Genomic DNA, 17,877 nt, shown 5'->3' with positions numbered 1-17,877 from the left:
CAAGCTCTGTATTTTCTAACGGGAATTCAGCATTCTCATGGATCCTGCTCAACAGTAACAGTCAATCAATGCACGAGCTCCAGTGACCAAACATCTTTCTCAAAATGGTGGTTATTTACAAAAATAAAACAACAAAAACATCCCAACGTTCTTGGCATAAAAAGTTTAAAAAACGTGACTCTGAACACTGAAAGAGGCAAATAAAGTGACTGTTCAGCACTGGATCACCTCAGAACTGCATTTAGAGCTGTCCAATTTAAAGTCAATTAACAAGGTTAAATTATTATATCTAAACAGTGATGTCAGCGGGAAAAACTCAATTAGATCAAGAGTACAAGAAACAACATTTATCAAAGATAAAGGGAAATACCAAGTCTATCCACTTCATTTCCTAGAAAAGTAACTCCATTTCTGCAAGTTAATGGCAAAGTTCAGAAGATTCACTTCTTTTTTGGTGTCACTGGTTGAGCAAAGCCAACCAACATGAGAGGCTACACTGCTGCTGCTCATCTCCCTTTAATGGGTTCTTCTTTCAACAACCACTTCAAAACCATGGTTCTGGGATGAGCTGTCACAGACAGACACAGACACAAAATCTGAGTATTCTACCACAAATATTGTTCTCTTTGGGAAATCCCAAAATATTTTTACATGTGAAAACCTTAAGAGTTCAAACTCCCAAACCTGAACCCTTAAATTATAAACATAAGGACATAAACACGTCTTATTTTCTTGAGTATATTTGTTTTCAAAGATTCAAGCACCCTTGATTTTAATCTCTGCAGTGACTAAATAAAGCTAAAATATTATATAATTAGAGAAAACATTGAATAGGATAATTTTAAAATCTCATCTTAAAAACAATCTCAAAGCCTGTTTATGCCTGTAATGAGTTTTAAATTAAATGCTGTATTTTGGTAATTCCAGCACAGTTTTAGGATACAATAGTGCAGCACAGCTTCCCCCACATTTGGTTCCTTTCCCACTGCTATTTCAGAGGGAAAGCTCTGCCAGCAGACAGATCCAGCCATAGTGTGTGAAGAACTTTTGCTGAGGAGGTAATAGTTGGAGATCCAGTCATTCAGTGGGTGTGGAACCTCTCCCTGCCTTGGGAACCTTGAGGAACCAATCCTGAAAGGTTTCCTGAGAAGTTATACCATGGTCTCTGCCAAAGACCACAAGACAATTTATTTATGGGCACAGACCAACCACCACAGAAAGCTCTGCAACAGCCACGGGCCTCTGCATCAGTCCCAAGATACCAATGGCATCCACTTCACCCTCTGTCCTTGTCCTTTCATGTCCCCCTGGAAGGAAAACATCCATATTCCTGCTCTTACCATATGGAAACAATACCCTCAAGGTCCCCTGGCACGTTTTTGGTCCATCCCCAGTGTTTGTGCTCTCTTCAAAAAGACTGAAGAGTCCTTGCAACCCCCTCCAGCAATGATCAGTAAGACTGTCTGAATACCTGAGAGCAATTTCAGGCTTTTTCAGATGTTTTTTTCCCCCCATATTCATTTAACAACACATTTTTGTATTTTCCCAGTTCAGCTCAGATGATGTTAACAGTGAAAAGGAAGCCTGGTTTCTTTGTGGGAATGGCAAAATGAGCAGGCACACAGAGGTTGCTCAGTTCCTTCCCTCTCAGCTGACATATACTCTTCCTTTTATAATAATTTCTGATATAAAAGAAATAGAGTTATATATTGATATATAATTCAGAAGATTTTATATTTTCCAATTAAATGCCTTTCAACCTTTGCTCTTTAAAGGTTATAGAAATTCATGATTTTAGCCTCTCCTCAGAGTTCCTATCTTTAGTCATAAGGTCAATCAAATTCCCCTTTTCAAATGTTACATCTTTAAAGAGTATGGTAACCAGAACAAAAACAATATCCTAAGTGAGGTCAGAAGATTTCCTAACCTTTACATATATTCCCTACATTCTTATTCCATCACAGGCCATCCTACCCCTTGTCCTTTCTTCCTCCCTCTCTGTCTCATGCGTGTTTTCAGCTCTTTTACTGACATCTCTATAGTTTAAAATTATAAGTAGATCCAATCCCCTTCAGCTCTTTTGGGGCTGCTACTTTGCTGTAACAACTTGCAGAAGAATTTCCAGGCCCTTTCCTTCCCCTGTAAATAGTGCTGATGAAATACCACTCTGTTTGATGGTTCAAAGCTATCTGAAGTTTACTTTTAGAAGGGATTACACTAAAACGAACTCAATAAACTTGCATGAGTTACACTGGCAATTATTTCCAAGTTGTATATATCAAATTCAGGTTTTTGAAAGAGCCACGTTTATTAAAACACAACCTGAACCAGGAAAACTTGACCATTCATTTAAAGAAATTCAATCAAGAAACCAATTTTAAAAAAACAAACCACTATTGCTCCAAACAGTCCCTCCTATATCACTGGTGTCTAAATTTCTAATCTGGTTAACATATTTTGCTGTCAGGGTTAAGATAAACCATCTGGACAATTCTGCTACAAATTCCTTCTTGGCTAAATGTAGTTTTTATTGTAATTTGCCTCATTTCCTCCTAATATAACAACAGAATGTTGCTGTGTGGACACACTCCAGTGACCTGACAGACCTTCCCAGCAACTCTAAAATGTCTCACAACATACTCTTTCTTGACTTCAACATCACCATTTTCTTCTTATTTATCTTCTTAGAAAAATGTGATATCGGAACCAGCTGCTACAAAATGCCAATTCCATCAATGTCCTGGAATTGGTAAGGAATTGTTTTTTAGTTTATTCATTTTAGAAAACCGTCAGTTGGCTTTTCAGCCCCCACATCAGAGTAAATGGGGACTCCTCGAGTTTTACTTCTCTTACTGTACCTCTCCGCAGTCTCTTCTCTGTTACAGCAATTTAGAAATACTCTGTGATCCAGTGACTTCACCTAACACTGTAAATTCATTTTTTATTCCGATATTTGACCACACCAGCATTTACCTCTGTCTGAGCAGCCACTCGAACCAAATATTCTCACAGCATCAACAGCTCCACAGATACAAAGAAACAGCCCATCTTTATTCAAAAGACTCTTTGGCCACTTCTTATTTCCATTACTTAATCACTGAAATTATTCTTTATGGTGTCACTGTTGCCTGAATTTTGTTCATCCCCTCCCACCACACAATTCAGCAAGTTTAATGCACAGGGAACATGAGAAGTGCTGAGTGTTTGGGAATCACTCCCTCCTCCCGGGTTTAAGGTAGCCCAATTAACATCACACACAGGGTCATGCAAAGACAATACAGATGGTGGGACACTGGGTCTTTCCCAAAAATAAATATATCAATAAATCAAATCTTTTTAAATCTCATTAGTTGGTTGTTTTGCTGTGAACTTGCTTTCTGCCTTTCCAAACTGTATTGAAACCAAATTCCCAGATCAAGGCAGGGAAAAGAAATTAAGAAAAAAAAAAAAAGCTCTGCTCTTTCCATTTAAATGTGTGACTAACTAGAGACTGAAATTCACCTTTTCCCCCTAATTGCTAGGCAAATCAAATTTCCTTCTAAAATGCAAATTCACTCCATAATATAAAAATGAACACACAGAGGCAGAGAGGTTTACATGTCAAATGGCAATTTTCCTAAATGGCTCACACTTTAACTTGTTTTCTTTTTTCATATCTTAGCCATGACAAAAGATTTAATGGCCATCATTACTCAGATGTTTTGTCAGCATACCATGATGAATGCACTCTTCCTGGGTGTTATTCAGAGTTACCTCACCAGATTTCTCTTCTGTGTTACATTAACAACACCCCTCATACTTAACAATTTGATCTATCACACATTTGACTAATGTTACCCATTAGAGTTCTGTGCAAAGACTTCTTGATTCAGGGAAAGGTAGTTATTAAAACCAAATATATCCTTGCTTCTTAAAAATGTATTTTCTTAATTACTAATATACATTAAATAGGAACAATCCATTAGGACAGGTAGATATGCCAGGACAGGTAGATATCCCATATGTTGTCCGTGCAACTAAGTGTAAGGAGAATGTAACATCCATTAATTATAACCCTTCTACCTGACCTGTGGAGGTGGTGTTACCTCCTCTCAAAACTCAGGATTGGAAGAAAGGAGACAAGAAGAAGGAAGGAAAGAGGAGGAAATGCTAAAATCCTGCTCAGCTCCAGGACACCGTGAGTGCCCAAGGAACAGCAGCAGGATCGGGAGGCAGATGACACACACTGCAAAGCTTTAGCTCCTCCAGTCTCCCAGATCCCACCAGACACACACAAACATCCACAGGGTCAGACTGTAAGGGATTGTACTCCAGGAAAGCTCAAAGACTGGATACAGATAAATTAGAACACAAAGGATCAGAGGTGCTCACTCAGGGCAGAACAGCCCAGCAGGAGCACTGAAAACCACAAATCTTTACACTTCAGAACCCAGGACCGGCACCACTGCTCTTTAAAACAGTCAGTTTTGCTTAAAAACTTAAACTACCAATAGGTATTAGAACATGCTTTGGACACTCATTCAACTAATGATTGACTTTTCAAGTAACTCCCAGCTGACTGTGGGAAATCAATATGGATTTTTAATGGCACCTATACATCTTGCTGCATTTGACAGACCTTGCAAACAAATACCAACAATCTTCAAGAAACAGTTTTGTTTGATTACAAAGTATGTAAAGAAGACAAATAATGACTACCCAGACACCTCCACCATTCTGCACTTCATTCACTTGGAAGCACTGACAAGACCAATGAATTATTTAAATGGTTTTTTACCATTTTTGTTTTAGTTTTACAGAACTTAAATGATGGATCTACAAATAAGCTGTTCATTCTAGTCCAAAAGATTACTGAATGTTTTATTTATAAGTTTTTCCATCAGTGTTTGTACTCATCAGTTTTTTCCAAAGGGTCTTCAGAACTTAGTACGTATTAGTTGAACTGAACTTGCATAAAACTGTTTGAAATAATACATCAAAATGTATTTAGATGTATTTAGAAAAAAGCATCTTTCATACTTTGCTGTAATATCATAGTATCTTTACATGGAACTACTTTGAGCAGAGAGGTTCTTAGTTTGAGTTGAATACTTCTCTGAAAAAACACCTTTAATTGTAGGTTACATTTTACTTGCAAAACAAGCAATAAAAAACAAGATGAAAATGTAGTGTTAACATTCCCGAGAAAACCCCTCAATACACTATTTATTTTATATTATCTGTAATTAAAGATTATAGCATAGAAGCCCTGACCACCTATGTTTCCTCCTGTCCTGTTCACAGTGTTTATTTTCCCTTTCTGTCCTACGGGAATTGTTTGCACAATTAAATCTCACCAAGACCAGCACAAATTGTTTGCACAAACACCAAAAGCTAGAAATGAGAGTTGATAAAAACCAGCTCGTTGGTATCTGGAAAAAATGTTCCGCTTTTTACATAGAGGTGAGGGCCTCAGGCATTCCATGGGACTGCAAACAGGGCACAGACAATGTCCTGCTCTCATGGAGAAAGGACCAAAGCTGGCAAAATCACACCTATTTCAGACCATCACTGAATTACATAAATTCCATAAATATTTTAAGTATTAATGTTATTGTTAGATTACAGACAAAACTAGAGACACCAGATTTTTACTGTATCTGCTTAGAGCGTTATCTATGGTTTGCTCATTGAAGTGTCTCTATTCCAGTTCTAAAAGCACAGGAATTATTCAGGACTTGAAATCTAGCAGGCAGAGCCCATTTTTACCGACAATCTTTACAGAGACATGAATCCTTTCTGGCTCACCCTCTGAAAGCAATCAATGGCATGGGACAAAAATGCACATTTTAGGGGAGAATGAATCCTTTCACCTTTTTCTTTGGAACCACAATGCAGAGTCCTGCAGCAGCAAGGGAGGCATCTCCAAAGGGGGCAGTTAAGGAACGACATAACGACTGAAGCTGCAGCACAAGAAAACTCTGCCTGTATTTTTATTATCCGGGTCAGCATGAAGAGGGGGGGAAAACTCACTCTCTACCACACTCCAATGTATGTGACAAACTGGATTAATTCCCACATGTCAACATCCATTTCAAACCCCACCTCGAAGCTAGAAGTCCATTTCCAGAAGCAGACAGCTGTCTGTAGCCACATCCCAGCAAAACCCGCCTGTCACACACTCCCCCAGCCCTGCAACCACAAAGCCACTTCAGAGGAAAAAAAATCTGGGTAAAGTTCTGTCAGAAGGAAAAAAGGGGGAAAAAACCCAAACAAAAAATAACTTGCAAAATACCATTTCTTGCTTTCAGAATTTGTACCAATGTCACATCACCGCTTAGCACGAACAAAAATATTTATCCTGGGAACTGCAAACACATGAATGCATTTTAGGACGACTTCCTTTTACAGACCCTGAGCTTATTTCTGGCCTGTATTAATTCTGGGGAAGAATTTGCTTTCTGTACAGTGAAAAAAGTTGGGTGTAAAACGCTACCAAATAACCCAATAAATCCACTTGTTCACGAGGTTCAGACCTACAGAGCCTTTGCACCACAAACCCTCTCCAGGGTTTCTGCACTACTCTCTCTAGGAATGAGGTGCAGCTCCCAAGTAGGAAAAGGTCAGTGGGGCTAAGGGGAGAGGTGTTTTTTTAAGAATTCTCATTCCTAACCTCTCCACAAAGATTCCAGAAACAAGGCAGCATTCGCTGGTCTGCAGGGATCAGTGCTGAGAGGAAGAGGATGAGCCGTGTCTCCACTCTCCTCAGTGAACGCAAACACTATTTAGGGGCAAATCAAGGAGCGTTCGCTGTATTTCAATAAAATCAAATGCCGTGGTTCCCACAATGAAGGATTTGATGTGATTTCTCCCCAAGGCAGAGTTGTGCCCAGGAGAGCCTGCAGTGCAGCTCCTGCACTGATCCCGAGCTCCATTCCCTGCCTGAATTCCCTGCCGGGGCCTATGGGCCATTCATCCACCCGCAGTTCATTTAGAACTAAACTTAGCACAGGAAAAGGACACTTCAAAGCAACTATACAGAGTATTGTGAAACACTTCAAGAGGTTTAGGGCATTCAAGGAAGAATCATTCGAACCTACTAAAGAGAAACATCATTGACCCAAACGTGCTTTGTTCAGCTGTCACTGGTTTTGTCAACTGTGCGAGCTCAACAAATACAAGAAATTGTATTTATCTCCTCTGCCCTTTCCCACTTCCACAGAGTCCGACAGGCTTGTAATTAACAGCCTCGCTGAGACTCAGTGCCTGAAATTAAGCAGCAGAAAATGAAGAGAAGTGAGGAGTTTGTTTGAAAGAGAAATACCTACGCAAACACAGTGAGGTTTACACAGCTTAGGGCAGACTTGTTGCAATCTAAAAAAATACTACAACCATGAAACCTATGATGAGAATGCTCTGTATGAAAACCACCACAGGATTAAGTTCAAGAAAGGAATTTCTCATGCAAACTTTGCACTCTAATCTGAACTTTTACTGTAAGCATTCACTTTCAGTTCAACTATATTTCAGGGGATATTTAGCCAGATACTCTGGAAAATTTGACTTGCTCTTGTCTACTTTAGGAATTAGAAGGGACCAGAGATCACAGCTGTCTGGAACAAGATTATGTTTGTAAAGTACAAAAATATTAAAGATGGGAATACTTTTAAAACAAACAAACATAAAAATCTCAAAGCAAACACAGATATCTTTCATCTTATTAAGAAAACACATGACTATTTCCTTTTTCATTCTGTAGAAAAGAGTCTTATTCAATGGTATTAAAAAAACCCTGACAAATTCTGATAGGCTTTCCTCTTCCACATGCATTTCTAACCAGTTCTGTTAAGTGTACATTGTGCAGCAAAGAATGTTTGAGGAATAAATGATGCAGTAGTAAAATAAAATGCACCGATTCCTGCACGGCGAGTTCTTGAAAGAATTCCAAGATTAAAGGAACATAAAAAATGAATTACCCTTTTTCACCTCTCATGAGAGTAATCCTCCAGGTCAGCTTTGAGGTACATCTGAAACAAATGGTAAACTGTTTGGTAAACAGAAGGATTTTTCAGCAGCCCTTTTTGAAGGAATCATGGGAAAGTTTAGATCTAATCATAGCATAAAGATGAGTTCAAACTAAGGTTGGATCTTTTTTACACATCCTGCCTATGAAGCACACTGCATGGAAAATCCAGGGGCTCCAAGGGATCCATTCGTATCAGTGACCTACTGTCTCTGCTTTTACTTTTAGAAAGCACTTTGGTTTTTTTAGGAACAACTTTTAACATGCTACTTATAATTTTGTATCTCAAATTAGTCCCAGTAAGACAGACACTAGCATCTCACTCAACACCACTTCAGCAAAGGGAAAGAAAGAAAGAAGTTGAAAGTCCCAGAAAAGAACTGAAGTTTTTATTGTTTCCAGGAGTTTGGTCTCCAGTTTGTGCTGAGGGGTCTGTGCTGTCCCAACCCCAGGCAGCGAGGAGGCAGATGGTGATCCCAAAGCACTGACAGAACACCTCCAAATGCTTCTTGTCCTTATTCCCTTGATGCCCAGTTCAGACTGAAATGTGCTGCTTACACACTTAGGGGAAGAGGTTTTCCCTGAATCCTACAAACACAAGGACTGGGAATTCTCAGGACTTAAAAACAGGCAGAGCTTGGACACAACCCCCTGTGCTGAGCTGGTGTGAAACAAACCCACAGAGAAGCTCCCTTTTTTTATCCCCTTATTAACATGAGCGATGGGATCCTCCCGGAGCAGCGGTCGCGTCGCTGACAGAACCATCCCACCTTTGCTTAAAACAAAACCACCCAACTCTCTCAGCTGCAGAAACAGCATTTGTATTTCTCTGAAAAGGGATGGCGAGTCTTTAATTATTAAACCAATTGCATTTAGCAGATGGTCAAAGAAAAGTACTTTTAAAAAGTTGCCCAGAGGGTTATAAAAACGAACAAGCTCCAACAGCTGCCAGCTGGTGCGTGAAATCAATAATGAGAAAACGAGTCCGACTGTATCTTTGTGCTCATTGTCTGGCCCCAGCCAGAGAGGACAAGGGACAGTCACAGCCTGGTTGAATGGATTACGGGGATCTAATTAGGGGAAGACAAACATCTGAAGTTGGGCTGTAAGGTAGGAGCCCGCGTGGACGCAGGGATGGCCTGGGAGAGGTTGGGATGAGCCCCGGGTTGAATTCACCCACGTCCTGGTGCTGCATGGCCTCATCCAGCACCTGGTTCAGTGGCCTGGGAAAAGCCACGTTAGGCAAACACATGGAATGTTTTACTGATTTTCTACAACTGATATAAATCCTAAAAACGTAATGAAATTGCACAAAATGATGATACTATAACACCAGGTGAAAGCTCTTCCGTATTTAAAAGTGTGGTTGAGGATATAAACTTAACCTGGTTATCACTGACTTTTGGCACTTCAGACTCTGTGTTCAAATTAGAATTTTTTAAACCCTGGGCCTCTCATCAGCTTTAAAACAATACTGCATTTCTACAATAACACATGACAGAACTTCAAACAAAAATTCAGAGGAAAAATAAACATTACTAAACATTGCTAAAAATTTAGTGTAAAAATAAACATTTAGAGATAAAAATCTGAGCAATTCTAAACTTTTTTTTATTGAAATCATCTCAAAAAATAAAAACTTACCATAGGAACCTAACTCCCTTGTACATAAAAACAACAGACAATTTATTGGCTGAACACCTCATTCCACAGCCAAAATCTTTCCCTAAATGAGCCAAAACCATCAGTTTAGTTCAGTAACCCTTAGGGTTGGGGTTTGGGTTGGTTTGTTTTTGTTTGGGGTGATGACTGGGGGGGTTTGTAGTGGGTTTTTTAAGGTTCACCCTGGAGAATGATGGGTTATTTGATGAAGAAGGGGGTAGAAGAGGGAAACAGTCACACACAAAAGTAAACAAAACAGGACTGAGAAAAGCACATTAAGTAGAATTTCAGCTGCAGTAGCAGTGTGCTTAAAACGGAGAAACACCTCTCAGCTAAAGAGTGTATCAAATCCCAGCATCTTACTGACTTGTCACAGTGGTTTCTCCAATGAAGATCCATTGATAAAAAGACAGAAAAGTAGATTAAGAAAGGCAGAATAAATTATTAATTGCTGCTCAAGACAGCCAAGATAACTCAACACAAAAGCATTCCAAATGTTATTTTTAGCATATAAATAGTACACTGTGTTTTAACTTACATCAGCTGCTTTCTTTATCAGATTGTTATCTGAAGATGGAAACAGCACACGTCGCCTCAGCTCCATCAGCTGCTGCCCTGGGAGAGTTTTATCTCGGGGAGAAAACAGTGCCTGTGCTGGAACTCAGCTGCTTTTCCAGTTACTCTGGGCAGGACATATTGAAAACTTTTCTGGTGCACACAAAGTCCCTGGTCCGTATTTAATGCATGGAAGTGACACTTCCTGGGGACATCCGGGACCACGCAATTCCATCAGCCCGCTTGGTTTACGCTGCTCTTTGCAAATAAAACACTGGTTTTAGTCCCACTCCCAGTGACAGAAAGGCACAAACCAGCCACACTGTGGGCAGAGTGGTTGTGTCTGCATGAACTGAGTAAATATGAGGAACAATTATATCCCTTCTGGCACATATTTGATGAAAAAGAAGAGAGGTGGCTTCTTGGATGTGCCCTGACCTGGATTTTCACTGCCATCACGGTTTGGCTTGTGTTTTTAAATAAAAACCCCTGGATTTGTAAACAAGGTTTATTTTCAGAAGCTCAATTTACCTTCTGTTATCACATAAATTCTGTATCAATAAAGTGCCACTGTCATTTTTCTTTTGTGCTGCTCAGCAAGGCTTCCATTCAATCACACCATATATAAAATGTAGATTGCTGGCAGTGAGCATTAATTCTGCCTGTTCATTTATTTAGGAATCCTGAAGTAGGCTCCTGAAACATTGCTTACAGCAGGACTGTAAACTAAAAGGCACTGGAATAATAAAGATAAGGCTGTCCCATTTAGAAAGGGAAATTTCTACATTCTTGGGTAAACAGAGAGCTCTCATAAATCGAGCAGTGCCTTTTAGTGCTGTCACTGGGACTGGAGTCTCGGTGGCCCATTGTGTTCCCTAAGAAACTTACTTAAAATATTTACTGTAGAATTGTTTTTAGTGAGAATGACGAACAAATTTAACTTTTTTTTAACAAAATATTTTGTTGAAAGTATGCTTTTCATGAAGTTCCTTTTAATATCTGGATAAACACATGAGTGTTAAGAATAGTGGCTTCCAGGCTCCTTATTTGCATGTGTGTACAAAGACTACAAAGACACACAGATGTGGGCCTTATTTGTACTCTGAAACTATGAAATTTATAGGAATCACTCTATTTTAATAAAATTCTGCAATATTTACCTCCCCATAGCGTTCTAGTGGCAGAATCACACAATGTTTTGCCCTTGGTGAGACCAACTACCACTCCTCATTAAAAATTGTGATTAGTTGTGCTTGATCTTTTTTATTTGCATATCCCAAAAAATGACACAAGTTTACAGTAAAGCTTCAAAGCACAGTACCACGATGTGAAACACTGAATACACAAGACTAATCTCTAAAAGATGTTATTATCTAAACCATTTTACTGATCACTATTATGTTTTTTCTTAACCTACAATAAACACTTCCATAAATACATTCTTTTTAACCAGGTAACTCCTATTCAAGCTGCTAATTTTGCTAAAAAAGCACATTAAATTAATCTTAAAGCACGTGTGTAACTTGAGATGTGGCCATCTTTTCCTCTTCTACTTTTATTAGACAAAAATATGCACTTTGTGCAAAATATTTTTGTTAAGATATCGAAATTTTCAGCTTTAATGACACAAATTACGTTTAGCATAGTTAAATAAAGGTATTTAAAAGTCACTGGTCATTTAGGTTGCTTTACAGCATAAACTGCTGTTTCCAAAGTGAATTAAAATGGAGTTTTCTAAATGATTTTTTTTAAAGTTATATAATTATAATTATTATATATTAAAGAGTCTCAAGAGTTAGTTATGGCATAACGTGTTATGACTGTCATGGGGAAATGGTAAAAAGACACTGATGTGTGATGATTTTAATTCCTTTTCAGCACCATTCACAGAAAGGAATTTATGTAAGAATAATCTGCTCTGTAACGAACAAAACAACTCTTCTGCACTGTAATTATAAAAATACAAACAGCCTGGCATGAACACAATGACCTTGCTCACCTTCAGTCCAACAGCAGCCACCCCCTGCCTCATCTCTTGAAGATAAATGCAGGCAATTACAGAAATACATGGTGAGTACCAGCCAAAATCCAGGCAAAAAGCAGCAAAAGGTAAAGCTAAAAAATCGAGAATGTTTATCAAAAAAAAAAACCCTAAAACTTTTCACAAGTTATAATTATGAAACATTTATCCTTGAAGTGTAATTTGAGAAATTCTGAGATTATCAGCACCAAATTGAACACGTGCAGTTTAAGCACCTGAACCCTGTCCCCCAGCAGAAGGGCTCAGATATAAGGACCCTCAGGAGATTGGGGGTAACAATCATGTATTTGGCAGATGGAAATTTTAGGATACTGGGATAAAAGAAAAAATTTCCAACTTAATTATTCTCTCTCACACAGTAAGTATTGGGGCCCATTGTGGCACATCCAAAAACCTGCCTTTAAGCCAAGGTCAAACCTCTCCAAGGAGTCCAAAAAAGCTCAAAAGGTGGGAAACTGAGGTGGGCTTTTGAGAAGCATCTGCTTCTGTATTAACTCTTTTCTTTATAAGGCAAGAACAGTATTATATACTGCCTCTGGTTTCAGCAGGAGCAATGGGTTTTCTTTGGAAAATCCAAGCCTATCTCTGGTGATTTTTGACTCAATCCTGCATTAACAAGCAAAGACCATTGTCAAAAATGGCACCTCCAAGTTCTCCACAGTTTCACCTCAAAGAAACCTACTCAGTGGCACTGATGGTTATTTTTTAAAGGTTACATTTCTTCCAATCAGTGAATTTTGGAAAGGAATTATTGCCTTTTGAGGGCAAGCCCAGAGCTAAGAGAATGTTATTTTGTTCTTCAGGAAGGAATTTCAAAGAAGGCAGGAGTTAAAACCAGGAAGGCCAAGAAGAGTAACAAAAACACTGGTAACAATCACCCCTGTGTTACTGATCTCCTTTGACTGGGCCATGCAGGAGGCAGCGACAACTACACCAGGTTGGGCTTTACCATCAGTGATTTACATTGTAATTCAAAACCTTTCTAAAACTGGGGGTTCTTGCAGGTCTCACAAGAGGCAATTTGCCTGAGGTTTCATACAAGATCTTTTAAACTGATCTTCATGTGTTATTAGTTCATAATCCCGAAATTCAAGTACCTGGTTTGCTTTTCAAGGTTTTTGATCACGGTGACGTGCACGGTACAGCTCTACTGAAAACTGGCTTGTCAGGCCTTTCAGGCAAATTATGACACCAAAACCAGTGGATGCAGGTCAATGTTCCAGGATGAATCAGTACACTTGGAAAATAAACTTAAAATTTCAGCTAAAGTTTTCTACAGCTCACAATGGCTTCGCTGCAGCACTAAATGAGATCCCCACTACCCCTTTTGCCTATCCAGCTATTTCAGGTGTTTTCAAACTTAGGGGTATTTCCTTCATAGAAATGCTCTACACATATATTCACATTATTTACATCTGTTTATAGTTTAATAGTTTCTAATCATTTGTTGTTGATCAGAATCCAACACATAGATGTATGGAGCTGCTCCCATTAATGAGAATCTTTTCTTAATAGTGACTCCAGTAGGCAGAACAACAGACAGAAAGACCAAATTCCTCCAATATGGTATCAATCATCTCCCTTTCCTCTCACCTTCTTCAAAAATCAAGGTCTATGCTAGCGTAATATTTTACTTTCTCTTAAATCATGCTCAGATCAAGTGAAGTAATTTCTACATATTTTACTGATTTCTCTTAAAAACAAGTATCCAATCAGTAGAGAGTGGAACTTGGGTGGCACTGGAATATAAATTTTAAGTCCTGTGCCTGTAAAAAGCAACCCATGTACCTTTACCTCTAAGTGAAATTAAGTTTCCAAGTGTACCTGGGTTACCTACACTGCCCTGCCACGTTGCACCCTCTAAATACCTGTGAAAGGAGGGCAAACTCAATTCAAAATGCAGATTTCTACTAACCAGGGTCAAGTTTCTGACTCTGTGATATTATGCACAATTCTGTTCTTCATGCAGTGTCTTATCATCTACTAAAAGTAAAAACCACAATAAAATACTGCAAAACTCACTTTTTGAGCAGCAGCATCCCACTGTACAGCAGGGAAGTGGGTATCACACGAATGTCCTCCTGTGATTACACTGTTCAGTGTCTAGTTAAATAATTTAAAAATTGATGAAAGATCTATCCCTGTCTTGGACTGTTTTCAAAACTGGACATTAATGAGACTTGATTGACTTGGCAAATATTCCTGCCTGCAATGAGAATAGCTGGTACTGAGGGCTAAATCAAATGGATCAGGAGTTTCAGGTAGGAATCCAGACTTCTGTAAGTTATAAAAAACCACTTGTGGACTTATGACCACATCTCACTTTCTGATTTATTGTAACCTGTATTACTCTGTAATTTGCTCAGTAAAAACCAAGACCTTTCACCCTGCTACTGCAAGAACTCTTTAAGAATCCACACTTAAACAATAAGCATTATATTAATCCTGGCTACTCCTCCAGAGGAGAGTTGCTTCTTCTCTGCTTTCAGATCCATTAAACTGAGGGAAGGCAGCCAAGAGCCCTTCTGAACTCACGGGTCTCCCATGTACCTCTGAGCTGTAAATATTTTCCATGCTCAGGGTTCAAGCAGCAGCAATCCTTAACAAAAAACTGCATTCCCAACCGCATCCTAATGGGATCTCCCAACTTGGCTGCTGCTGGGCTATCAGCACATGAAAGTCCCATAACAAGAACTGGAACAACATGATGGGTTGCCATTGTCCTTGAAAGCTGCCTCCTCCTCCGTCCCCTTTGTGAGCAGGGCGCTCACACAGCCCCGCTCCATCCCGCCTGCATTCACAGCTCACCAATACTCATATGCAGCAAGGTCAGAAATTTTTTTTTTAACATTCTTTGATTAATGCTGAGAGCTGCAGCATGTTTAGACAGGGTCGTGACCCCAGGCATCCATTTAATCAAATTTCTCTGCTGCTTGTCCCAGTGGAGCCATCGCAACAAGAAACTCTCTCAATGAAAAAAAAAAAAGGGAAAAGAAAAAGAAAAGGAAAAAAATGCACACTTCACATCTCACATTGTTTACATGCTGTTAAGTAATTATTTCACTCTTCGACCCCCACTGGCCATCAACAGACAAGTCACCTCCTTGGAGATTCTGAAAAGCTTATTCAGCTGGATATAATTCATTTTGTCTCTTCCCTTCATTGTGGAGCTAACTGCTTAGCTTAAAGACTTCTTTGTGAATACTTAAGTACATGGTGTCCATGCTAATGATCTCGCTAATTATAAGCGTATTTATCATATACAAAGTGTTCTCAGCTCCTCTTTCCCAAAGCCATCCTACTCCAGCTCCACCATCCTGCAGTTTCTCACCACATATTCACCCAAACACTCCGTGTCCACGCTGCACTGCCACAAAATCCTGCCATTACCTGAGTGACCCAGCAAGTTGCTCAATATTTGCTCAGGAGTTTTCAATAACACACTGATCTTTTATGCAGCTCTTCTCCAGGGCAAAGTGCAGAAATGAGCCAGGCAGGTAATAAAGAATTAGTTTGCCTTTATCTAATGGCTCCATCAGTCAGAGTAATAGAGTTGGAGAAAATGGTCACCTCTTCACCCAGGTCTTCTTAATTGCTACCCTAGGATGCAAAAAGTAGGGGTAAGAAAAAAGTTTATTTCTAATTGCAGTTCAGGAATTAAAGGTGAATGACTTGAAAGCCAAGGAAAAGCATCCATTATCCTCATCTTAGAACTCAAAACTGACTGGAGATGGCATTGCAACCACCAAACTGAGTCTGGGAGAAAAAAAAGAAAAGGGGGAGTAGTCTTGGTTTGGGGTGAAAAAAAGGGTTTATTTTACATTCTGGTTTCTTTTTTTTGTCTTACTCCTTCCAGAAAGAAAACTATTCATATTAACTGGTAGAGTTATGTATGAGAAAGGTGGTGACATGATCTGTCCTGCTGATGATTTGTACACCCTCAGTGTACTCCAAGGACCAGACTTTTCACACTATCACCAAAACCTGTCCACCTAAATAAAGGACTCCTTGGACCAAACAGGACAGGAAGAAAGGGAAATGACAAGGAGATACTGCAAGATCAGGTGATTAACAAGGATAAAATAAATCACAAGTAAAGCAATGGATAACTATAACAACTGAAATTCTATCTCATCTAAAGTCGACTCATGCACACAGCACAGGACAGAAACAACCAGTTTTTGACAGAAAGCAGCAGCTTCTCACCTACAATGGAAAAGAACTCTCTATCTGTAGATATTTGTATCAGCAATATATCATCATGTCCTCTGTATGTTTCTAGAAAAACATTCCTGAGCAAGGTTCATTTCTTCCCCGTATTAAATGAGAACATTTAAAGCAAATGTCAAATGTATTAACTGAAAGCAAATTCCACAATTAAAATCAAAACACACACTTATAAAGCCTTCAAAACTGTACAGAAAAAGCAACTGGGAGGAAAAAGAAGTAAAATATCACTGAATGTCTGTACATGCATGTGACCTTTGATTTCTTCAGAGCTTACAAAAATCTCCTCATTAAAATTTGGGTGAAGCTTTCTGTTTATCTGCCTGTGACAGGCCCCCTCTTACAAAACATTCCGAGCACTCTTGCAACGTCCCTGCTAACTGCTCGCTGGGTTTCTTGTGAAATGGAACAACTGCAATAACAGGGTTGGGCAAAACCAGCAAAACATCACCTTTTAAAAAATAAAAATAAAAAACAATAAGGAAACTCATCACACCCGAAATGCGAAAAGCACTGTGCCCCTGAAGTGGCTCTGGAATGACCGACAGGCAGAGCAGGATCAGGCCGTGGTTCAAGGGAAGCACCCGGCAGCAATGCCCCTTTATCTGCCACGTTCCTCTTGGAACCACTGTACCCACGGAAAACAAAACCAAACCCCACAGCAGAACAGGTCACTGAACCAGACTGCAGCTGCCTACAGCAAATGCTTCTGGCTGGGACTCAATACGATGAACCAACAAAACACGAGGCTCAGGATGTGCCCGTGTTCCAGGTGGATCTCCTTCCACACATTTCAGTGTCATTTGGAACATGGAATGTCAGTATTCCCAGTTAGGGGTGGGTCTCTTTTGCAGTCCATGACATCCCCTATGGTGGACTCTGACACAACACATGGGCTCTCACCAACTTGAGGCTGAACTAACACCTGAAAACTCCAAGTTCCTTTGAGTGCAGACCCAAGGAAGTCCTTTATCTCCATGGATATGGGTGCAGGTGGGGCCCGACACCTGTGAGTGCAGGACACCAGGCCATGCAAAACTCTCATGATGACCATGACCAGCCCAGTGTATTTAACAATTCAGCCTCACAACAGCATCTAAAAATACTATCCTATCTCCTGAGTGAAGTCCCTTCAGACACAAATAAATCTCAGGAGATTCAACACACTTCTCTACTTCCAAGACTCTCCTGACTCCTGAAATTTTCTATTTCTCTATGTACACATTTATAGATATCACTGCACTGCTGCATTTCTTTTGAACCCAAATTATCTTTAAGAAAAGGGACCTTTCACATTTAAGTTTTGTTGGAATAGGAAATTGTCACCGATACAAAGTAAATTTAGGAATAACGGATAATTTAAAAATAAAAACTTTCCCCTTACTCTCAC

The 17,877-nt window shown here is 39.4% G+C and overlaps 1 protein-coding gene across 5 annotated transcripts in view; it reads right to left on the bottom strand.

The window, feature by feature from the left end:
• The window catches only part of DACH2 (dachshund family transcription factor 2), a 248,298-nt gene that overhangs the window by 176,659 nt on the left and 53,762 nt on the right, over positions 1-17,877 (bottom strand). The window contains exon 1 of one of the 5 annotated variants that reach the window (XM_027645386.1): positions 7,956-8,002. The exons of the other annotated variants lie outside the window; for them this stretch is intronic. Within the exon in view, the coding sequence (XP_027501187.1) occupies positions 7,956-7,972 (17 nt within the window). The 5' untranslated portion in view covers positions 7,973-8,002. Of the gene's footprint in view, positions 1-7,955; positions 8,003-17,877 lie in introns of those variants that run through there. 5 annotated transcript variants of the gene reach the window in all.

This window comes from Corapipo altera, unplaced genomic scaffold (assembly GCF_003945725.1).
Source record: "Corapipo altera isolate COAL_440 unplaced genomic scaffold, ASM394572v1 65, whole genome shotgun sequence".
Classification (NCBI taxonomy): domain Eukaryota; kingdom Metazoa; phylum Chordata; class Aves; order Passeriformes; family Pipridae; genus Corapipo; species Corapipo altera.
The sequence above is the reverse complement of the archived record's forward strand: the minus strand, read 5'-3'. Positions and strand labels throughout refer to the sequence as shown.